Here is a 26413-nt window from a genome sequence, read left to right as displayed (position 1 = left end):
CTTGTGGATCTATTTAAGTGAAAGAAATAACACATTCTAATCAGAAATTAACAGCGAAGGGAACCCGATGTGCATACGTTCTAAGATACCGATGCCAAACCCAACTAGGGTCATGGATCTTCATAGCCCTTGTGTCACTGAGTCGAGTTTAATCTAACTTAATGGTGTTTTGAAAAGTGATACACATGATTCGTTAACAATGAAAGTTATGTTACTCTCTGGAGAACGGTATTAAATATTTAACTTTTAACTGTCATAATATCTAATAGTTACTCTAGAGCTGAAAAGTCATACTGTTAAACAGTAAAGATCTTCACAAAGTATACATTCACGTAAGGAAGGAATTAGCGTTGATTTGTACTAAAACTGGTTCTCCCGAGTAGCAGAATTGATAATACGCCTGTCTTTGATGTATGTGATACTAGATCTTATTCTCGATGAAGGTAAAAAAAAATAATAAGTATTGATCAATTAATAAGTTACTTAGTCTGAGAAGACACGAATTTCGGTCTTGAACACACATTTACCCAACATATCATAAATTATGAGTCATTAGATAGTCTTGTGTAATTTTATAATCAGCACCTTTTCAGCAATGCATTACTGGTGACAAAGTTTAACCGTCAGATTCGAGCACATGACCTATTGGTAATCGAGCCCATCAAAGCTATCTCATCAGGAGAGAGTCTGTTTTGAATATCTATCTGTCGTAATAATATGTATAATGAATAGAAACTAACAAAAAAACTGTGTTTTCATTGTGGATCGCTTACGTCTTTCGAGCTTACATTGAAATGGAGATACAGTACATTTATTCTCTAACTAGGACATTCTCTAACCAGGCTACCATTTGGTAAAATCGAATGGTCGTATACTAATAGTATAAGAAAACACCCTTTTACGAAACTTATTTTCAGAAAATTAATTCGTATTGTCCTGAACTAGACGTCTAATGAGTATTCACGCATGTCCATGAAATATGCATATATTTAGCACGTCTACTGTATATTCCATGAATATAATATAGACACTGAATGGTTTAGAAACTGCAGAAGGAAGGGTTAGGTGATACCGCCTGTACTTTTCCGGATCCTTCAAATTATAACAAGTAATAGCCCAAAAGATACATCTTTATATTGCTTTCTTAAAACTTCTTACTAACTGCAGCACTGCCCCGAATGTGTCCCTACATTTGGTTACGACCCCCAGTGAGAATAATGTGTTTCGGATCCCAGATTTATGTCTCGTGTAGTCTCTATGCTGATGTTAAACTTCAAAGCCAAATACAACAGAACAATAGAGTGTGAGTACAAAATAGAAATTGAATGTACGATTGGTCGTCCAAATTATATCTGGTTATTGGGCTGGGTTGGCCTTCAATTTTGTACGTGTTTATAGTTTCAATAGAATACGATTTTCAATATATATTCACTACAAGAACTTTGACTCAGTTGTCTTAAAATACTTTTGTCGATTGATCACTTGGTATTTTTATTTCCAACAAAAAATGTTTATTTTAAAAGTATTTTTAAATATTCTAAAAATTAATATTTTATGGTTCATATATATTGTAGAGTATTGAAAATAAATTATCTTAGCTGCAATATTTGCATTTAGATTTACGGCATTGTGTTAAAAGGGTGCGGAATTTAAAGAGCTCAAATCCTATCCGAAGAGTTGAAGGTTTGATTCTAGTCCATCTGAGATGACAGTAGTGGACAAAGCTCATGTTCCTGGATTTTCTCAGGTTTTCTCATTGCCTCCCCCTTTCTCATTCCACCAATTTTTCATCATCATTTACTTGCTTTAATAATCGGTTTCTCTTAGTTCAAGTACACAGTCGTGGAATGTTTAAAGTAAAAACTCCGTTGCCTTGCAAGTATGTTCTATGTATGTGGTTATAATTTTCTCTATATGCTGTACAACATAGAATAATAAAAGTAAAATGGTTTCACTTTCTTTTCCACCATATGTGATGCTATAACACAATGTAAGTGAAAACTTCAAAGAGAAAAAAAAGAACATAATATTGACAATCAGAACATCCACACAACCGACAAAGAGAAATGGAGAAACGTCTTCTTCCTCTCGGTTAAGTGAATTTGTTACATACATACATTTTAATAATGCTTTCTCCATATATTTTTTCCTATGAGAATGACAAGTCATATATATTTCTATAACATCATCATGATTATCATTCATTCATCATTCCATGATCATCTTGTTAAAGACATGATCCCGTGTCATGCCTTGTTGACATTTTATTTCCTTTAAACATGTATTTTTTTTTATCTGTCGCGTGTTTTCGTGGTATAGGTTAACGCATTATCAACAATGCAGAAACACAGTGCGTGAGTATATGTGCACATCTTCATGTCTGTTGCAGCATGCGTGTGTGGTTGTCTACATATGTATAGAAAATGAATGTGGATCTTATATGTTCGTTTGTTTTTGGTACATCCACTGAACACAAGAAATGCTTGCAAAAACTGTATATATCAATTTATTTTTCTCATCAGAAAAAATAAGACTTTTGACTTTTCTAAAAGGAGAAAAAAAATAATTTACAACTTTATTCTTAGGAATATTTTCTTTTACTTCAGTGCATTGGCATGAAATCAATCAGGATCAGCAAATTCTTGATGACTTCTGAACGAAATTTTCCCAGTGATAACGAATTATTATCAAAGAGAAATAGAAAGGTTACTTTTTTAACTTATGACCATCGGGGTTGCTTTAGGAAGAAGCATATACGGTTCAGGCTATTTTTCAAAATGTAAATTATTATTAATATTCCTAATTTTCTATTACATAACGTATAAGCTCATTCGTTACAAATACGACGATACCTTCATCATCCATCAAGAGTAATGAAGGGAACCTCAAATATAAGTCGACAACTGCTGAGATCTTTATTAAGTCGATTTTATTTTATTTTAAACAATAAGGGTAGCATGCCCACATACTATTGAAATACTATGCAATTTGACCCCATTAATTGTTAGAACTCATACAGTAACTTTTATATACGTCTATAAAACAACTTCCCGGCGATAAAACAGGAAGATTGTGACGATAACGAGTAAAATTTCCGTTCCTCATTTAATTTTATCTTTAGGGTAAAACATCACAAGAACAGTGTAGATAATGCAATATGATCTACGAAACTATTCCGCTCTTGACTAAATTTGACGTAGAGTGCCTTTTGTTTACCACACATCTGAAATATTTTCCTGTGCAGACTTTATGGGCCATCAAGCTTTGAATTTGGACTTGGCCAGATTTTAACATGTACCTTACTAAACATGTTGTTTTGATGCGGCGTGGTCGATATTACCCCGGATGAATTTAAGCCAGTAAACATAGTTCCATAAATCTCCCATCCTTTTTGATCATTTGCCACAAACCGCATGAAAATCGGACTTGTTAGAAATTCTAGACCCAAATGTTATTCGTGAATTTTAAGATCACCCGGTATAAATGAAATTTAAAAAAAAAATAAACGTGTTAAACATTAAGTAAATGCAGTGCCTAAGGCTAAAATCAATGAAGTGCGATTTTTTCGCTACTGAGCTCTCTATTAGTTTCCAGAAAGTGTACATTCATTGCATGTCCTTGAATTGAATTTTACCTTTGTTAACGACACGGCTTTTGATACAACAAAAATTTAGAATATCTCGTTCTACCTGGGGAGAATATATATTGATGTGTGAAGTAAATATTAGGTAAATGGGCAAGAATGAGCCTTAAGGCAAAATACTCTGACAAGAGCCACAAATGTTACTCTAAGAAGGTCGCATGCAAATATAAATAAATTAAAATATAATAAGCAAATGTGATCCATTTTGGAGCGAGTTTATACTTACATTTTATCTAATGATTTCAACTAGTACACGTTACAAATATTTTTACTTTATTTTAGAACTGGAAAAACACCTCGTTCGATATACTTTATAATGAGTTCTATGAAATTCAACTTTCCTTTGAAATTTATTAGTTGTTTTTCCTCTCCATTTTTGTGTATACTGTTCTGGTTCTGTCAAATAGTATGTCCATCAGCTTTTCATCACAGATACTCAGCTTTTACCACTAAACATGAATACATTAATATATACATTTAAAAAAATAGTATTCACGACCATAGATATCACGAGAATATTCATGACCACCTGAGTAGGCCTACACACTAACGTTAACTTAATGTAACTCAGACTTAGTTACTAACTAAATAATTGGTGATGGGTTAATTTTTCGTGTTAAAAAAATCAAGCCTCGCCAGTGCAAAGCCACATAGACTTGAGTGGAACTCTTCTTGTGTTCTTTTTCTTTTCCTGAGGAGAAATTAGAGGTCACCAGCACTTGACCTTGACTAGAAAACGTGCTCTAAAAGGCATCGTTTGGTTTCTTTCCTCTTCTCTTGTGTGTCTTGCCTCTTTTGGCTGTTTATTCACAAATAAATACAACCTCATTTGCTATCTTGTGGCAATCAGAAGCTGTTTCGTTTTGACAGCAATAACAATAATTTGCAAATGGCACATATCACAAGTACTTACAGCAGCAATCTGTTGTTGTTATGCAATTTTATCCCTTAGATCTGATAGTTTTCTTCGATTCAATCAGACGGAAATGTTTTAAAATTGTGGAAGTTCAAAATTTTGATGATTTTATTTACGATATTCTTACCCACCAAAAGATCATATCAATGGTATGTATCAACGGTGGCATGATTCAGTGTTCTAAGGATGCTTTAGCAGGAATTGTTTTATCGCGGGTTCGAATCCCTTATGCAGCATCGATATTATGTATATATATACCCTTCATCATTAGAGGGCATACGCCTTTAAACATGACACGTTTCAGTAGGGCAACTCTACTCGAATTTTTAATATCTAAAAACTTTCGATATGCCCCTCGTAGCAGAAATATCTAATACTTGGAATCGCAGAACGGGTTTTCCTTCCCACTTGGAGCCAGGCCACATGGTTATTTTCATTAGAGACCAATACTGAGTACGTTTTATAAATATTTAAAAATTCAGATAAAAATGCGTGGTCACTTAAAATTGAATTTCAAGCTTCTATATTAATCTCTTGTCAGCCGAACCATTAATGGAAAGGAAATGAGAGTCCAAGAAAAGACAACAACATGTATGAAATTGTGTGCAAAGATTTGGAAACAGGAAAGTAAGAAGAAAGAAATGAAGAAAGTGTATGGTCTTGCAAGACGTCGGAACAATAATGAAAGACATTCTTCAAAACAAGACAACATCGAGATTTTATGTTGAAATACTATCTAACGATCGTCACACCCTTAACCTAGAAAAGACACTTCTCCAGAGTTCAAGAATTGCATAAATGTGAAAGCAAAATTATGAAAAAGTGGTACTTAAGTTGTAATTATGTTTATATATATATATATATATATATATATATATATATATATATATATATATATATATATATATATATATATATATATATATATATATATATATATATACTATCTTCATTTGCAAAATAATTTAAAGAAGATATTTTATACACTTTTAAAAAGTAGATCGAAACCTACCTATAAGCAATTTCAGTGTTATAAAGTTCGTAGTGTCTCTCTTTTGGTCTAATAGATAGTGTGTGTGTTTTTGGTTCATCAGGTCCCTTATTGGATTCCTGATGGGAGGAATCGACCATACTATAGTTGTTCAGATCTCACTTTCAATTGTAGGTCTTATCGTGCGACAAACGACATAGATACAAATCAATCAATAAAGTTAGAACTTTCAATTACATCTTATACTAAGCAAATCTACATTCAAAAACGAAGCAGTCCCGGATTCGATTCCTGGTGGGGCATTCTATCGAAGAAGTGTAAGAGGTTTTTTCAGGCCAGCAATTATAAGTAGATTTCCCTGAGTTTTCCTCATTCACACTAAGCAAATGCCGGGATGATACCTATCATCATACCTACCTATCGTACCTTCCTACCGCAATCATTTTTTTCCTTCCCCTTCCTCGGATAGTGTGATCGCTGAGGGACGTCATCCCTTATACATCGCCATAGATGCCGAAAGCCCAGAAAATCTAATTCCTAATTCTTGAATTGTTAAGATATTGCCTGCTTTGGTCCTCCTAATTGCATCCCAAACAGTTTCAAAGAAAGAACAAAAATATAATTACTCTTTTCTGTCTTTTTCTCCACGTGTATGTACGTATTTTTCTTCTTTCTTCCGTGTGGGTACAATGTGTTATTTCCTAAAGCAAAATTCAATAGCATTAATTTTCACAATGTAACGTCAGAAATTCCATCCATCATTGGACAAAGAGGTCATCCGCAGAGGTTTATGTCGTCATGCCTTTCTCCTCTTTCGCATCGCTTCTAAATCCACTTCTGACGTCATACAACCTGAGTGATAGTCGTCGTAACAACACAACACATTGTTACCGTTCTTCCCTGTTGTTCATTAGACAACAGCAGTGATACCGGATCTTGGTCTACAAATCTTTCACGTGAGATCATGCAAATAATTGCGTTAATAATACTTCCTGCCAGTTAATCTACTATGAAAATAGCATTAAGTCATGGTATATCAGAAGTATCGTATGTTTTATAAACAAATCGTCGAATACTGGTCTGTTGCAGGGTCGCTCACAGAGAGTTCACCGGGTCCGGACACCTCCTCGCCTTCAAAGAACTTCCTAACGCAACATATACTTGGACAGTTTCTTAATAAAACTATACACCATACAACAATTAAGTGTTTGATGTAGCATGAAAATTTGATCTTACACTCTTTCTCTTATAAAACGATCTAGTTTTATAATTTTTTTCTGAAAATATATATGGAAATATCTTACAATTACTTACCGTCTTTTCGGATACAAAATAATACTGTAGTATTAGACCTTGTCTCAAAACTTGGACCCTTCTCCAACAATAATTTCTGAGTATGTGCCTGGTCTGCTGGTATAGTCATTTAGTATAAGATGATTGAGTGGTACTTACATGATCTGTGTCGTGAGATCGAGCTCAGCTTAAGAACGCGGGTGTTTTTAAATATGTTCGTCCCAATTTCATATGTTTGTGTGTGTACGAGCTCAGGGGATAATCAAAATTAACAAACATGGGTTAAACATAAAAATAGCTACTACCTTTCTGACCTGGATGAGAGTGGTCCCGAAAAGGAGTACTGATAGGGATAGAGAAATTCGGTGTTCCTTCTTAAATTGAAAGGTGGCGAATTCCACAAATCTGCATGTAAAACGAAAATATACATACTACACTTTGCAAACTAAGAACGATACAGTATCACAAACAACAAGAAATAACCAAATTTTGGAGGGTCTATAAGAGCAACAACTCAAGTGAGACAAACGGAGTAATGTACGTTCAAGGTGAACTTAATGTCAAATACTGCGATCATCATATGACGTATTTCGAGCAAGTAGAAACAAAGTTACAAGGAATTGAAAAAATAACTTTCTTTCAAAGGACTATTTCGAAAAAGTGTTTACATAAGTATCACATCGAATTACGTGGTTTTTAAAAGATATAAAGGTCCTAATGCAGTTTACAGCAATTTGATATTTCAAACCATTCGAGAAATATGAAAAAAATAGTAAAATTTGATGTATTGCTTAAAATAGCCTATTTCTGAAAACTTTTTAAAACGATTTTTGATTCTTTGCTTCTACAACGTTAGAACAACACTTTCTGGTAGGTGTTAGGGTTATCAAATCTAAGAGGATCGAGTGGGTAGGTCATGCAGTCAGAATGGAAGGAAGTAGGAACGCTTTCAAAGTTTTAACTGGAAATCCAATTGGAAAATTACCATTAGGAAGACCTAGGCGCAGATGGAAGGACAACATTAAGATGGTTGGCTAAGGACAGAAGTCAATGGAGAGTTTTTGTGGAAGCGGCATTGAACCTCCCTGTTCCATAGGCCATAGAGTTAGTTAGTTATATAGAGGGCGATATATATTTAAATTACTCACTAAAAATATCATATTACATATGTATATGATTTATTCACATTTTCTTTCAACCACATTTTAGATCATTGTATGAAGTAATAGATATTGAGAGAAGTCATAGCGGTAAAAAATTATTTTTTTTTATTGCTACAAGCTAAGGAAGGAACACTTATCAATTTTTCTAATTGCTGCTCACAATTGTGCTTCTCCTTAACTTGTAGTGGTAAAAGTTTAATTGTTTCTAATGTAAAGCGATCATACGTCCCGTTTTGACCGGACTAGTCCCGTTTTAGGAGTGTGTCCCAGCCATCCCGTCAGTAGATGGAGAAAAGTAGTATTTGTCCCGTTTTATGCAAATGAAAGAAGTAAATGTAACATCATCTAATGTAATTTCAAAGATTCGAGCTAGTGCAAAGGAGCAAATGCTGAGTAGTTAAATGTTGTTTACATTTTATATCTTATATATATATATATATATATATATATATATATATATATATATATATATATATATATATATATATATATTAGATTAAATTAGATTAGATTATTAGATTAGATTAGATTAGAACATTAATGTATTAGGTATTTCTAAGGTAAACAGGAAATAATTTACACACTGACCTGTTTCTAATTTCTCACGATTTTTAAAAAGCAGGAACCTGTCCCGTTTTCAGCTGAAAATTTTACAGTCACCCTATACTAATGTGACTTACTTCAACGGTCGCCAATGATTGTATATGAAAGTTGAACTGTAGTCTTTCTTATTTGAAAGGATTTATTGGTTTGTAACTATCCTCTTTGGATGTTTACTCCAATGATAATCAATCTCACCTGACGTGAAGTAGCTTCCTCCTCTCTTTTTCTCAGAACGTTAGTAGGTGAGATAGTATCTCAAATTAACTTAAAAGATTTAGGGAAACTCAACGAGTTAACTACTATTGATTATAGAGCTTGAGCAAAGTCGCGGGTGGGTAAAATTTGAAGAAAAAGAAGGCCAATGGTTGGTCCTATAGCCTAAATATTTTTATTTGGTTTCCGAGCTAGAAACAACGGCGATCGGAGCTAATGTGCTAACCACATATCACACAGTCTACCATAATCCTTAATATGTAGCAAAGCGAAGAACTTTATAATCATCTCGAAAAGCACAGAACTTTGATAGTTCGAAGTTACTGTTCTGCACCAGCATGAAAATTCCCTCAAAATGTACGGTAATCTAGTAATGCTTCATTTATTGCACTCCAAAGCAAAACAAAGACAGTCGCAACATATTACTTTTGTGTATTGTCTTGTCAATATCAAGACAGAAAAGGTAGAATACTACATTGCTTCTAATTTGATTGGTCAGTTTTTAAAATTCCGTTCAATAGCCAAAGGTGTATTGTGTTATATGGAGATATATGATAATCATATGGTGAAACTATTGATTTCGCGATTATCAAGATCTTGCAACAATCAGGAATAGCAAATGAGAAGCAAGCAATATCTAATGTTGCTTTGTGTGCGCTTGACACACATTTTTCTTATGCCTAGAGGGTAATGTTGAGTTAAATTTCACTTGGGCATTACATCGTAACGGGGTTTTTCCACAAATAAAAGTGATAGAATCAGCAGAAGTTGGGGAAATGATCTCATTCAAAGATTATGGAAAAGTCTGTAAATGTAATCTCATTTCCTATTTAATTATATTTTCTAGGTTACGAAATGCAAATTCACACGATTCTGATCTTTCGTCTTTCCGCTAAAGCAACAAAAAGGTTTGTTTTGATCTTAGATTCGAATGCTTGTAGAGCTATTTATGTATTTTATTATTTTTGTTTCCTGCACTACTCCATTGAAAATGAAATTGTTTTCCATTTGCTCGATGCGTTCTTGAAATAAAGTTATTTTAGTTTTCCAAACTGTTCTATGCTTACAAATACGAATTCTTAGATCTGTCCATCTATTAGTCAATCTGCCAACAGGTATCAGAGCAAACAAGGTCAGATATTGCAAGAAACGTTTATAATGATTTGGATTCTCTGTGTTTATCCCTTTAATCCAATCGGAAGTTATATTAGTCACAATAGAGTGAAAACAACTAAGACATACACAGAGGTCTTTTTTTTAAATATTAATTCATCTCAAGAATACATTTTTTCGTTACCCTTAACATAAGTTTAATCCCAGTTAAGTAAGTTTGTAGTTGTCATCATGTCTGTTGGTTTTCTCGGGGCTTTGCTGTTTCCTCCCAGATTCTCATTCCACCAATTCTTCCATCATCATTTACTTACCTTAATCATCCGTCTCTCTTAACCTAAAGAGCATAATCGTGGGACATTAAACTAAAAGAATCATTTTCAGTTTTTAAAAACCCAGAAGTAGTAGAAATTTTCTACAACTTCCGATTTTATTGTTGATCCCCATAAAGAAAAAAAATAATAAATAATTTTCGGATATACAGGCTGGCCCAAAAGTAGGTGTACACCCCTGCATTTATCAAGTATATCATTCTAGTTTATGGGTTTATTTGCTTCGACTCTTCCGAGCTTAATATGTAAGTAAAAACACATTAAGAACAAATAATAAAGAAACTAAGTCTACCTGGTGGATGACAATAAGAAATGATATAAAACGCAATGAGCTGATCAATACGGTACTGTATACCTAATTTTGGTCCACCCTCTAATTTACTGTCCTAAGTGTAGTTTTAACCTTGCCTCTAATACTCGTATTAAAACCGAAAATAGTGGAAATCTGTTGCAACTTTCAGTTTCAGTGCTGTCAAAATTATTCGAATATTCATTATTGAAATAATTTTTCTGCTGTTTTGTTTGAATATTCGAATGCACGAATATTCATTTTCAACATTCGAACATGATTTGTTATCCGAATCATTGTTCGAACATTTATTCGAATAATGAATATAGTTTGAATATCGAATAACAAATATTCGAAGAATCCACTATTCGAACATTCAAATAACGAATTATTCTAATTTTAACACCACTAGTTTCAATATTAACACCATAGGGCAAAAACTGTAATAGATAATGAGAAACGTTACGTACAAAAATTTAGTCTCGAAAGAATAGGTTCAATCTCTCTCGCTGTTGAAACTGGAAATTTTGTACAAAATTGTTCCTTGTAACATTTAATACTGAAATTTCATAAAGCAAATGAGAGCGGTAAGAGATAATTAGAAACTGGATTTTGAGTTTATCATATACATCTTAATATAAATCTTGCTTAATGACATACAGACGCTTTTTCGTAATAAGAAGTATAAAAACGTGGATTGTTTTAGTATTGTCATAAGCGGCACTTCAAAACCCGAAATTAGAGGTCATTTTTATCGCGAGCTCATGAACGGATAAGCTTAAAAATGTATTTTGGTAATTCCTCTGTTCTACCCTACAAAATCCCGTAATGCATAATCTGACTTTCTTTCAGGAAAGGGAAGAAAATCGACCCTCAAACCTCAACAGACTTTCCTGTAATTGCAGGCAATAACCTTATGTCACTAAAATGACCACGGCTGAAAATCTAAAAACCGGGGAAACAGTTTCCATTGAAAAAATACATCGTTGTGACATCCATCTATGTGTGCGCTATGTATTTACAAATTATCAAGCCTTAGCTCAAATGTTTAACTTTTTTGGTGGGGGGAGGGGGGGTAAAAATCTAAGACAAAATTAGAACTTTCCAAGCATCTTCTAAGCTTCAATTTTATTATTAGCAGACTTTTGAAAACAATTTTTGTGCAAACCAAAACAATTTATTTCCAGTGGAGGAAGATATCCTTTTCTTTTTTAAAGAAAAAGTAGTTTCCAAAAACACTTTAAGAAAATTGAACTTTTTTTCTCCTATTGTTGATTCTGCCCAGTATTTGGGGTGTTCAACTCGCAATCTCCACAGATGCAGAAAATCCGACGATTAAGATGCCATGTTTGATTGCTTGAGCTGTTGAAATTTTTAACTTTATCTAATCAAAGGCGAATCATCAATATAGAATAACTCTTATGTAGCTTTTTTTTCCAAAGCATATTAAAACTTGGAAATATTACTTCGAGAGAGAAATATTGACAAAACTACAGTCCAAAAAACATCAATTTAGTCATCTGTGAAGAAAAGTAAAAGATCGAGTGTAAAATAATTCAATATTTTATTTATTTACTTTTTGAATGGCGTTTGAAGTCCGTACACCATTTAAAAGTCTACAGGAACATTATTTAAGTTGTTTCAATTTTACTTCACGTAGAGACTCATTTATTGTATGAACGTTAATAAACTCCTTGACCAAACACTCTTCCTTCGACCAGCACCTAAAAAATAAATGAGTAATTTCGTTACTCTACTCATTAGAAAATGTAAGTTTAGTTTAATATTCGCTTTTAATTTAATTTTATTTTATTACAATTTGTCAGTTTTCTGGTTTCCTTCATTTAATGAAGTAAAAGGGTTAGTGGAACGATACGGGTATCCAGAGCAAGAGTTCTTGGAGATGGGAACGCTGGATTTAAGACTCTTTTACCGCTGTTGTCAACGATAGTTTATAAGCGTTCGAATTCGACTTTAAATCTTTTAATAGATAGCCTTGGATATTTTTTTCAATAGCACAATAATAAATATTAATAGCACTCGAGATTAGACCCATATCTATTATCAGCAGATATTTTCGCAATACACTACGCAGTAAAATGGTGTAATTAATAATAGTCTCTTTCAATGTACGTTCTTACGCCTGACAGGAAGTTCTGGTCATATGATGCGTTCTAAGTAGTAAAAGCGAACTGAAAAGGCTTGTTTACCTGAAAATGCACTCTATAAACGGTCGAAATGATCGTCTCTTTATTTTGAAACCGTATTCTCAAAGAGAAAGATGAGCAACTTTCACAAATTATAGAAATAGTCTCGAGAACTGACTGCCACAGAACAGTTTTGGTATTACTTTTCGAACACCTCAAATGTGATTTCCGAACGTTCAGATTGCAAGCAACTTTGTTGAATTCGTTCTTACTACCTGGAACACCTCTTATATTTACAGTTACAAAATACATCACTCTTTAGTCGTCATTGCTATAATACTTTATACTTTCAATGGTTATTCCGTAATGTTAATAGGTTTTGACAACGAACAAACAACGGAAAAGAATGAAAAAACACTATGCTGCTCATTCTAGCTTTGGAAGTACGTACAACTTAAACCTAAATACAATTATGACTAAAACACTTTTGATTACCAAAAAATAAAATCTGACTACAACAAACACTTATTATTACCAAAAATATAATCTAACTGAAACAAATACTTATTATTAACAAAAATAAAATCTGACTATAACAAACACTTTTTATTACCAAAAAATAAAATCTGACTACAACAAACACTTATTATTACCAAAAAATTATCTAACTAAAACAAACATTTATTATTAACAAAAATAAAATCTGACTAAAACAAACCCTTTTTATTACCAAAAAATAAAATCTGACTAAAAAACACTTTTTATTACTGAAAAGAAAATCTGACTAAAACAAACACTTATTATTACCAAAAATAAAATCTGACTAAAACAAACATTTTTTATTACCAAAAAATAAAATCTGACTAAAACAAACACTTATTATTACTAGCTTATATTATAGTTTAGGCAATAAATCATTGTCTTTATCAGACATATTACCTGCCTATAATGTGACTGATGAAAGCAAAAGTATCCTGTACTACGGGAGTGTACACAGATTAGTAGTAATAAATGTTTGCTTAATCAGATTTTTATTTATTTTTTTAAAAATTTTTATTTATTTATTTATATTTTTTAAAGTATCATTTGACGTTCCGTTAAAGCCTCATATGGGATAACTTTTGATCCCGTTCAATATGTTATCACGGTCAGTAACCCTCTCAATAAACAAAATGGTATTTATCAATCTGTACGTTTGCAACATCTTTCCGCTAGATTGATTATGTGCATTGTGTTTGATAAATCTGTTACCAATATGTATGACAAGGTGACACCAGGGAGGTAAACACTGGAAGACAGAACTCTTCTCCCCCGAAATTTTTAACTTTGCACTGAATAACATTGTACTTTAAGGCATTTTCAAATCTTTTACAAGACTGTTTCTCTAAACAACTCATCTGAGCTTTTTTCCTGGGAGAAATCTCAGTGCATAAACTAAAATAAAAAATTCTAGATATTTATATGACCAGTTTTTAATTTTCTTTTTTCTTAACTTCAAACTCTTTTCATTGGTTACGCTATAAGTAAGGCTGTAGCATTTCCTTCGATCTACAAAACATCTTTTCCCTTTCTAAATTATAGAAGCGTTTACTTCAAGCCATTCCCATCTAAGTATCGTCATATTTCTATTGATATCATTCTTTATACATAAGAGAAAATTATTTCTAAATAATCCTTGAAAAGTAAATTGTTTGTTATATTTTCGAACGGGGGATAGGTTTGTATAAAGTATTTTAACCCTTTCCTCTACTAAGAATTACAACGAAAGTGTAATGAGAAATATCCGTAATGTTGCTCTCCCTTTCCACCCCCATGTCGAGGAATTTACACTTAAACTTCAACAGGAGTGTCAATATTCATCTCAGTTACCCCCAAAACTATGGATTGGTCACTAACATCTGTCGTTTTTGATTATTTTTACACATCATCACCACTCCATTTTTCTCATAAATTATGACCTTCACCGCTCTCCCTTATGATATTATTTTAATCAATCTAAATATAGTAAGTTCCTTCGGAGGCCTAAGGTTCATAATCAAGCCAATTTGTTTTAATTGCCTTAGTAGTTATTGAGTGATGTTATCAGGTAGAAACTCACATTTACTTATAGATTAACAATTTGCTAGTAAATTGCCAGAGGACTTTGAACTTTTTAAGTTTAGGAATGCTAGTGTGTCACTTCTGTTATACTACTTGTAACTGAAAAGAAAAAATTAATTATTTAAACTAGTAAATTTCCCTGTTCAGAAAAGATTGTTCTTAATCGATTTTCTTTAGTAAATCTTTATTATAAGTACCATCCCACCATTTATTTTCTCATGGATCAAATTAACGTATAACAAAAGACTAGTTCCATGTTTTATGTTTTAAATAGCACTTACAGAAACTTTTTGAGTAAATTTGACTGAGTCCGAATCTCAATTTTGATGGTTTATAATATTATCTTACCATCCTGTATACAAAATGACAACAGATCAAAAATGAACTCACATCATTCCCAAACTCAATAACTGTCATTATTCTAAATCTTTTCCAACATATTCTGAACTACACTTGTTATGAATTACAATGCCTTACCTTTCCTACATTCATTTTATTCATCTTACTGCTACAGGAACTGATATAGTGTTTTCAATTTGTACTTCGAAATATGCTATCCTTGATATAATGATAACTAAATATTTTAAATTTATAAATGTTATGATAGTGACTACATGTTAATGGCTATGTTATTCTCTTGTCGTTTCAGAGATTATTATGTCTACTTGTGGTAGTCTTATGGGCCACAATATTTGCACAGGCTCACTCCGAACTGAAACAAAACTACATACGCTATCTTGAAGAGCCCCGCGGATTCTCTACAGGAGCAGTAGCTGGCGGAAACAGAGCGCCACTTCTAAAACCCAAAAATGCTATAGTTAAGCCAAAACCAGCATTAAGAACTGCTTTCCCTCCACTTAGAAGGCCATTTAGAATGGCACGCCCATCATTTCCTAGAAAATTCAATCGTCCAGAGAAACCTTTCCCTCCTCCGAACGCAATTGTACCTGTTCAAGATAAGGATAGACCTTTACGAGTTGAATACGGTGGTTTCTCTCCAGTTCAACCAAATGGAAGACCTATTAATGCAGGAACAAGAACACCTCAGCATCAACAACAACCTCAACAACAGGTGCATCAGCAACAACAGGTTCATCAACAACAGCAGGTTCATCAGCAACAACAGGTTCATCAGCAACAACAGGCACCTCAGCATCTAGCTTTGCAACAATCCGCATCTCAGCATCAACAACCTCATTTGCAACCCCAGGCGCAAGCTCTAGTACAGCATCAACCTGTTCAACAACAACAACATCAACTCCAGATACCATCTCCTCAACAGCAACAACAATTTCAGGTGTCAGTCAGCCACCATCATCAGCAGCAAAGTCCACAAATTGTACATCAACAGCAAGTAGTTCCTACTCAACAACAGCAACATCAAGTAGTTGTTAACCAAAACCGTCCGCAAGAACCTTTATTTTTTGTACAAGGACCTAATTTTGAAGGCCAACCTCAAGGAAATCATCAACAGCAGGCAGGATCAGGATTATCACAAAGATTGCCATTCACGATATCTCGTCCATCCATAACCAGTCCACAAGTACCACCAACACAATTAGCGACAACACCAAATGTACCTCTTATTGGTTTCCAGCAACCTGGAAATCTTGGAGTATCAACACCAAGCAGTCAGATTTCATCAGTTTTCCCTCCTCCAAGTCCACCCTTACCTCCGGTCTTCGGTAATGAGGGTCCATTCACATCATCACCCCAGCTCAGAATTCCACAGCTTCAAACATCAGCGACCACACATCAGCTTTCCTTCGGCATTCCCAACGCAAATCAACTTGCAGCAGCTGTGAGTCCACGTCCACAGTCTCTGCCTCTCGTAGGTGTCAGACCGCCAACTGATAGCTCTGTGTCCTCATCTCGAGATATCATCAGGGTAGTCGATGCACCAACTCTGGCTGAAACAAGTACTACAGAGAAAGCAAGAGCTATTTCCACTAAGTTGTCTCTGAAGACTGGTGGTAAGAAGGCAACATTAAAAGAAATTTTGGCAGAAGACTGCAGCGGAGCCGAAGACTTTGGCTTCTGTGCTTCTCCCCCGCGATATCCTACGTAAGTATTTCTTCTCTAATTACTTTTGTTCTTTTATTATTTATTTACATTTATTGCCACCGATCATGTGATTCTGTCAAGAGCATAAATACAATAGGATTTCACACAAAATTACAGTTCTTGAAGAAGTCACTAAAAATACACAAAATTTATTGCTATCTATCATACAGATTTCTAGAGTGAAGTAATTTACCAGGTCACTCATAGGAAAGTAGCAACCCTGACATATGTGGGGGCTGGGCTTTTGGAGCTAGTGAGAAAACAATATATATAAAGTTTTCTTCACTCAATTATTATTTCTTTGAATTTAAAATTCCTGACAACTACAAATAACCATTACTGTCCCAGAGACTAAATTAAATAAATTTACAATTAAGAAATATGGTTTAGTAACTTCCAAACACTCATTGATAATACAAAAATTCAGCAACTTTCGAATTGTTACTTGACTATTTTCCAAAAGCGAAGTTAGCAACGGTGGTGATCCATGATATATGGGCGGCCCTGAAAGGATTCAACATATTAATTCAATTCAAGTAGGTTGAAAAACTAATATAAAATATAGGTTTGGTTCTACATATTGTGGATTATGCTTTATAGGACATATAATTGTAGGAAGTTTATTTTATTCAAAATTACATTTTGTAAGAATGTTTATAGATAGAAGAAAGTCATGATGCACAGATATAATTTATGTTATTACAATTGTTGGAAGGTAAAATTGAAGGGTTGGATGCAAGAACCAGGTAGGTCCTTTTATATATATATATATATATATATATATATATAGCGAATTTGAAATTTTCACATGTTCCAGCAGGAAAAGATTACTCTACATTGTGCGCAAGAATCATGTGGATTCGGTGATTATATTCAGTGTTATAATGTAAAGGAGGTACCTACATACAGTGTTCATCGTGAAGTTAGAATAAGAAATAGGCAGCTCCGGAAAAATTTCTAAAAGTGGACTTACCTGATTCTTGCATCCAACCCTTCAATTGAGAAAAATTAGTTGAAGCATTTAAAACAAGTTAGCAACTAAAATAAGTATAGAAAGTGAATAATTTATAAAATAATAACGTGTTTTAATCGAGGTTATGTCCGAGAGGAAGAAGTAGTATTAGATATCAAAAGTACCGTACATATTTACTTTTAAGGAGATATGTCAAGAAAATTTAATGAATGATTGTCATGAATCGTGGAAACATTTTAAATACAATTTACAGATTTGATATTTTAAAAAATGAACTTTACTTTTCACAATTTGAACTGTTTTCATCTGTTTAGAAATGATAGGATAGTTCATCTTATTGCATAGGGTAGTTAACTTAAGTTTTAAAGTGAAAAGGATAAATCATACATTTGTGCGTTAACTTTCATGCTATATATAGATAGACATTCAGGTGAATACGAATAGAAATTTAATCTTATATTGCGAAGTTTTGATGATTAACTCAAAGCCCGATTTGAATACGGATTGATTGAGAAAAATCTAAAAATGCTTGAACAGAGTTAGCAACCGTATGTTTAATAAGTCTAATTTCTATTATTTTAAGAACAATTTTGAGTATGTCTATTATTACTAATAAAACACTATTAAAGATTTAAATGTTTCAAAATGAATACAAGTCTTGAGATATCATATACTAATATTTTACTTATACTATATTATGAAACAGAAAAATGAGTTTTTGTAACTTCGTATTTTATGTTTATATTTTAAGAATTTGCTATCGTAAATACCTACGTGAAACGTATCGTAGTTTATTGTTACTTTAAAAAGATATTCGTGTATTTCTTCTTGCTAAACTTGATGAGAGATTTTATGTTTGTTAATTTGTGAGTCATTGTTTATTTTCCAGGTCAATAATGTTTCAAAGAGGTGCAAGCCCTAGCCCTAGCCCTATTCTTTAAATAATTTGTTAAGTTAAGAAGTTTTGTGGTTTCATTTATACTTCGAGTAATTTCGGCTCATTTTACACATAAAATATAAAAAGAATGAGTAACAGTGTAACACCAAGAGGGACTTCTTTATAGAATGAATTGGAGTAGTCAAGTATTATTACCGATTTTCATATAGTACTATTCTGCACAGATGTAAGATTTCAACCAGTTAGGAGGAGTCCTGGGGCACATAATTCTACTAAATTATAATTTAGACAATAATATATAATCCATGATGTCCAAAACATGCAACAGGATGATAAATATGTTTACGATTTCTTTTTATTGTATTTACCTTATATTAGTCTGTGTACTCATATCCTGTAATATCCGTATAATTAATATTACATAAAGAAAAATCTATATGAGTCAACATATGGACAATATCGAACTGAACTTTTTATAATTCCAAAACTTCCCGAACGGAATTTTTCACTTTTCTTAACATTCCCTTTAGTTTTGCCATATTTCAAAACTTACTAGACTTACTAATGTGTAGTACATTTTCTTAAAACCTGGAAACTGAATTTATTTCCATAGCCGAAACTGAATTTATTACAGTGGTCACAAAATGTGTATCATTTCATACGTTTGACAATGTTTTATTTGTATTATTAGAATGGAAAATAGGTGTTACAGTAATTTCCACTGTTAATGTTGGCGTTTATTGCTTCAGTTTATGTGACTAAATTAAATTCATATGCATTACGAAAGTAATTGTTAATATATCTCAGTTTTATTTAGGAATCAGTTATTATTTTATCAGTAGTTTTAATTCTACAATTCTACCCGCCGGTTAGTATAACACGAGTTAGTTAATTAGTCAAGCCTATTATACATCTGCAAGTTTTCCAATATTTTAGACATCTATATTGAATTTTGTGATAATCTCGTTATCCAATGAGTTTTACGGGATGTTTCAATTTACTTTTCATTTCCCTATAAAGAAAGACCAAGTCAAAATAATAACCGGGTGTTTGGCGAAAGCTTTCGACTCTCGTGCTAGCATTTTCACAAACAAGGGTGCGTTTGTTCAGCAAATAATGAAGGAAATTTACAGGAATATTAATATTTTGGTGACTGTTTGATTTGAAGTTAATCATTTTCAAGTTTAAAGAAATTGTCATCAAATAAATTTATAACAAACTATTATCATATGCCCTTTACCTCTGGTGTGTCTGTATCTTTTTATTTACTTTAATATATTAGTAAATTCTGGCTCAACTTCAAAATGATCAAATCGTGAAAGATAAACATTACACCAAGTTTTTCTATTATGATCAGTGGCAGTTCTTGAGGAAACTCACACCTGTAAAAATTGCAATTTTATCGCTATACAAACTAAAGGAAGATAACTTAGTTAATGTCTTACTTCCTGTATGTAGCATTTAGTACTCCAGCTAAGATATCTTCCCTTAGTGTGTAGTGACAAAATTGCAATTTTTACGGGAGTCATATCCCCTCAAGAGCAGCCATTGATTATGACTACCCTTTTCCAATTTCGCCATTGTTACAGAGTGTTATACTACTTATACTAATAATAGAATATACACTAATATGTATATCGTTGAAATAAAACATGTGTTAGAATATACTGCAAAATATTTAAGCTACTAGATCGTAAGATACATATTGTGTATGTAGACTAGCACCTCATTTAGAACTAAAATACCTCATTCTTTACTTGTATTACAAAACATAATCTTTCTCATATACAGTGTATTAAGATTATTCAATATATTACACTTACAAATTTATAAAACGATCATGCTTAGTTAATTATTTTTAACTTTCTACTCGTTACCATTAACAACTAAACTACTGTTAATCCTTTTTATCATATAAGAGCTACTTATATATATATATATATATATATATATATATATATATATATATGTTGATTTAATTATTTTTCTGTTATTTCACTCAGCAAATTAAGTGCTGATTGAGAATTACGATGATTTACGAAATTTCCAATGCGATCTCCCATCTTCGTCAGCGGCGTTTTCTTAATTTTTTTACAGTCAACTCATCATAACATGTGACACCTATCGTAGTGATATAGAAGTATCAAGGAAAGTTTAAAAGTGGTTCTATGAAAATTCAAATTTTTAAGAGTGTAAGTTAACTGATGATATCAAGGTATTTTTTATATATTTTATTATTAGAAGGAACATTTTTGTTATTGATACTTCTGTCACAAAGACGGATGCCATGTGATGTTATCAGTTTACTGTAGATGCTTTAAGTAAACCCTACTGAGGAAGATGGAAGTTTTCAATGAAAATTTCGGCAATTGTTAAATGACATGTATACCAAGATTAGTCCATATGAATATTTATAATCATGTGCCAATTTAATTCCTTAAGTTGTTATTCTTAGGGTAAGTTCCAACAATTGAATTTTCCTTTTTAAAACACTCAGATTGTTGTAAGACAAGGGCTTTTCTGTTTTGAGTTTTCATGGTTACATCATAATTGAATCTTTTATTTATTTTTGTTTTAGCCTGCAAATTGCTCAACAAATAAAGAATTGCAAAGCTTTACTTGAGTCCTTGTATGTGCCAATTCCGGATACCTTAGACTCACCAACCTCGCAGTCCAGGAGTAGCAGCAAGAAGTCAAACAAAGAAAGAGGAAATCGCGATGGTTGGTCATGGGCCTCATACGGTTCCAAGAAGTCTCAAGTTTGTGAATCTGAATTCCGTTATTTGGAACCTGGTTATGCTCGAGAAGTTGGAGGCAAGTGGCTAGTCGTATTGCAAGCTAAAGATATGCCACAAAGAGTAGCAATGGACATGTGCAAGAATCCCGGAGGAGCCTGCAAAAGCCTTGCAGACTGTGGTATTAAATCGCGATGCGTTCAACGTTACACACATCATCATCTAATAGCCTGGGATCCGGACACACCCGATGTGTGCCCAGCTGTTCGAGTATTCAAATTCCCAACATCATGTGTTTGCCACGTAGCATCTGAGCATTGAACTGGTTATGAATCCAAACAAAAGTACTAGGACCATTTATGCATTCTTATTTATTGCATATCATACTACTTTGTTTTATTTCAGGGAACGAAAAAAAATACATGTTTGTATATGCCTGTTACAAGTTTTGAAAGTGCACTAACTAAAATTTACAATACAACGACAACAACTTCAAGAATAGCTGAAACTTCTTTAAAGCTTTATTCAAGTACTTTGTGTTTCTTGTTTTGTTTCCTAATTTACACATATATTTAGTACTTTTTTTCTTTATACGAATGAAGTACAAATCCTATATAACAAAAAAAAAATTGAATAAATATTTTAAATACTTAGTATCTACGTACACTAGTCACTTGACTTCGTTTATTCTGTTCATGGACAATGGACTAATAAATTCATATTATTGTTATTTGTTTGTTCACAAAAAATGTTAAGTTTGCTTTTATTTGGATATAGCAATTTTGCAATTCATCTTGTTCATCGTCATCATAATATTATTTTGTTTTCATTTTCATTAAATTCCTATTTATTTACCTGCGGAATCCGATATTATATTTAAAAAAAAAGACACATGATTGTTGTACTAAGTTATTTTATAATTAAGCGTATTTAATCCTATTTGACAGAAATATAAAACAATTTCTTACACTTGTTTCAAAGTACCCAAATATTGAGGCAAATTGTGAAAACAAGGCCACGTAATTATTTTAACTGAATATGTATAGTTTCATCTATTTTGTTGTAAATAACTGTTTGTTATATCGTTATTTTCAGGCTACTGAACAAAAACAAACTTGTACAACTATGCAAACAGAGTAATAGAAACATATATTCTTTGTACATATGTTAGAATAGTAATAGTTAATTTTGTTGCTGATATAGAGTAGGTCTTCTCCTCATAAAATAAATACAAACTAACGTGGTGTTTGTGGAAGCTGTTGCCAACATAATCAAGTTTAAGTAAAATAAAGTTGTTATCTATAATAATTTTCCATTTATTGTGTCTGAATTTTAGATTCTTGGCATTCTTTCCTGACAATCCTCTTATACGAGGGTATGATAAATATTATTTGAATGTAATATTTTTAAATTAATAGAAAATATGCACGTACATCATAAGGATACATAATAACAACAAATTATAGTATTTGCTCAATAGTATACAAAGTGTGATTTTTAAGAACAAGTAAAGGTTTATTAAAAAATGTGTGGTACTTGTGAATACGTGTAAATAAATTATGTAATAATGCATTTTAAGTTAAAATAAAAATATTTTTGTAAAAAAAAAATGTTGATTCATTTTAATTTCAACCCCCCACAAACTTTTTTAAAGCTTAAAATGCACAATTTTATTGTGTTTAATTATTAGAGAAACGAAAGAAGAGATTATGAACTTAGATCAAGAAAAAATTCTCCAAGTTTTCTTGCATTTTCAAATCCTTATTTGAATAGTAAGGGTATTGATAAATATTTATACCTAGCAATTCAAATTCTTCTTTGACAGTGTCTTAATGCTATGTTTATATGGGATCAATCAGCCTCCTTTCCCTCTAATGATTCCTTACTTAATGGCTTCCCCAAGAAGTGTTCTGCAATGCTTCTTATAGGAGCTCTATTCAACTTCTATCATTCCTACATCTAGTATCTTAATTTCATTTAGTACCCTTCCGCTGAATTCCATTCTTATTTTCTTCTCCATCAATCTCCACATTTTATTCTTCTTTTTACTTTTCACAGGGGTTTCTTGATTTTGCAATCTGTCATCACCCAGTGCGTCAATAATCTCTACTCTGCTTCCACACTTTCTCCATTTATCAATTTGCTATTTCTGGTTTCCTTCATTAGTTGCCTTCTACACATAATGTAATCAATTTGACTTTCCCTAATCTCACGTTTAAGTTACAAGTTTGGTCTTCTCCTTTTAAAAATAGGTCAAGTCAAATTCCACAATATGTTATACATTCTCTGCCCTTTTCTATTCCTTTTGTTTATGCTCTATTTTGCATGTAAGTTGCTCTTATTTCCACCTCTTCACACAGGACCATTAAAATAACCTCTTATAATTAGTCTCTCAGCATCTGGTATTTTCATCATTACTTGATCCATGCCCATCCAGAAGTTATAATCTCTTAGTCTCTACATTCTACATATTGGGCATATATTCATAATATGCTAGTCAACTTTCTACTTATTACAACTTCACACTCATAATTCTGTCATTTTTTCTGTTCATCATAACCATTCCATATTTTAGCTCCCTGTCAATAATGATACGTACACCATTCATTTTTCTCTCATCTGATGCACGTCAGTAAAGCTTGTATCCCTCACCAAGTTTCTTTGCCTTACTTCCTTTCTATTATGTCTCATGCAGGCAGAGAACATTTACTTTTTTCCTTTCCATCATATTCACTAATCTTCTTGCCATTCATAGGCCCAACATTTAATTTCCCCATTCTCAATCTGATCATCCTTTCCTCGCTGTGGAGTAACGTCTTTAACCAAACTCATTCTTGATCCAGTAACACTTGCCAACTTCTCACAACCGTTGGGCTACATGAATCTTCGTCACCTGTGGGGTATGCCCTAGCCCTTGCATCAGTATAACTTTCTGTCATTCCCTCATGGTTTTGTGCAAAGTTTTACAGTCGGTTGCCCTTCCTGCCACAAACCCTCACAATTTGTTTATTTTATAAGGAAAAAGCAACAGGCTTAATGCCCAGTTACAGTGTTGTGTACATAATTATCTAACAGACACTATTATATATGCATTATTATACATACACAAATATACGCCTTTTAATTATGCAGAAGTCATTGCCTGACAATTGTTTTGAACTTGTTTTCGGACATATTAAATACATCTACTACATGAAATCTAATCATTTCATTATACAATTTGCCCAGGCTTGGGACCAACACCCAATAAGTTAACTTGCTCTCATCAATTCAACAATATTACAAATTTGAATAAAAATAAAGACAATAATTGAACCTAAGAAGTTAAAACACCTTAGAAAAATATTTTCTAAGCAAATTATGAAGAACGGAGATGAAAGAACGGTCATTCTATAGTTTTTGCATTCTTTTGTACTATTTTTTTATGTATCACTTTGGTAAATTTGTTAATTTTCTATTTTTCAGAAAAGTCCTACACCTCTTATTTTGAGGATAGTAAAATACAAGAAATATGTAATGAAATAAGAATCCGATATTTTGCTTATATTAATATAAAGAACGACAATTTTCACCTAGAGTTACTTAAAACCGCATCTTTCTGTACAATTAAATACTGTATTTTACGGACTATAAGACGCACTTTTTTCCTTCGAAAAGTTGCCTCCAAAATTCTGGTGCGTACTATACTCGAAATTAATATAAAAATGTCCAATGATGCAGGAAACCTATTTCTATATGGATGGCATCATTGGATTCAACCGGCAGCAGCAGTGCAACGATGCGACGAACATGAGTTGCGGGAATTCACAAACTTGTTAACACTGTCTCCCTCCGCTCTGCCATCACAAATCCAGAGCCACAAACTAGAATATACAGACCGTAAACTCTGCGAAAAACTGAAAAAAAAGTCACGGTATTTAAAAAGAATGCCTAAAAATTAAGGTGCGCCTTATAGTCCGTAAAATACGGTAATCGCAGTGAAAGCTAAGTAGCAATTTACTTTCACGTGTAGTATGCGTAAAAGGTGAAATACAAATATAAGGAATGCGCAAAGCCTCTGCTCACATGCGCGTAAATTGCCCACTCTTGGATCCAAAGGGAGCCGGAGACTGTTCTTCCTTTACTCAAATAGAACGTGTTTGATATATGGAAAGTTTGTGATTGCGTAGTGAAGTTTTAAATCCAGAGCATTCATATGATTTGCTTCTATGTAGTAAAGTACAGACACTCAATGAGAAAAAAACAACAACATAGGTTTCATTCGGTTCTATAACAGAAAGAAACCTCCTTTCTAGATAATTTTAAATTGGGACTGTACGGATCATTCAGCTTCATCATACACACCATGAAGTCTTTCTTGAAAAAAATTAAAAACTTTCAGAAAAATTAAAATATGTTCCATTCATACTATAAGATTATACGTTTATTTAAAATTATATGTACAAATAATCGTAAGAAACTAGTTAAACAAGTAAGTAGAACATATATGAACATAAGTAATACTGAAGAATAGTTAAAGTAATACATAAATTGTAAAAAAAAACTACTTAATAGTAGATAATAGTACTTTTCGAGAAAGCAATAGAAAACAAAAGTCTTAGAAATAAGCATCAAAGGTAGTGTATGTATACTGTATATAGACTAGAAATAGAAACGCATATAATCTATTAGAGAAGATAGAAATCTACTAAAGATCTGTGATCGCTGCATCTTCATCAGTTTTTATTCCGATGCAGGTTTATTTCACAAGATAGCGTTTAGGGCTAATAGAGGCTTTTTATTGCACATGAATGATTAGACGATCTACTTGGCATATTCGCCAACACTTCATTAGATATTCTTCTCTTCTCAGATGAGTGTAAACAATATTGATAAGCAAAATGAAAGAACAGTGCCTTTGCTCTTCAAAATGATATATTTGAAATCTACTCAGCCGGAGTAAC

At 32.6% G+C, this 26413-nt stretch overlaps 1 protein-coding gene across 2 annotated transcripts in view; it reads left to right on the top strand.

The window, feature by feature from the left end:
- The window catches only part of LOC145694670 (uncharacterized), an 87551-nt gene extending 64515 nt beyond the window's left edge, over positions 1-23036 (top strand). For both annotated transcript variants that reach the window (XM_081771162.1, XM_081771154.1), the window contains exons 3-4: positions 15450-16864; positions 21314-23036. In XM_081771162.1, the coding sequence (XP_081627288.1) occupies positions 15450-16864; positions 21314-21791 (1893 nt within the window). In that variant the 3' untranslated portion in view covers positions 21792-23036. The remainder of the gene's footprint in view (positions 1-15449; positions 16865-21313) is intronic.
- The last annotated feature ends 3377 nt before the right edge of the window (positions 23037-26413 follow it).

Source organism: Thermobia domestica, chromosome 1, assembly GCF_964235325.1.
Source record: "Thermobia domestica chromosome 1, izTheDome1.hap1.1, whole genome shotgun sequence".
NCBI classification, from domain to species: Eukaryota; Metazoa; Arthropoda; class Insecta; order Zygentoma; family Lepismatidae; genus Thermobia; species Thermobia domestica.
This window is presented reverse-complemented; position numbering and strand designations above follow the sequence as displayed.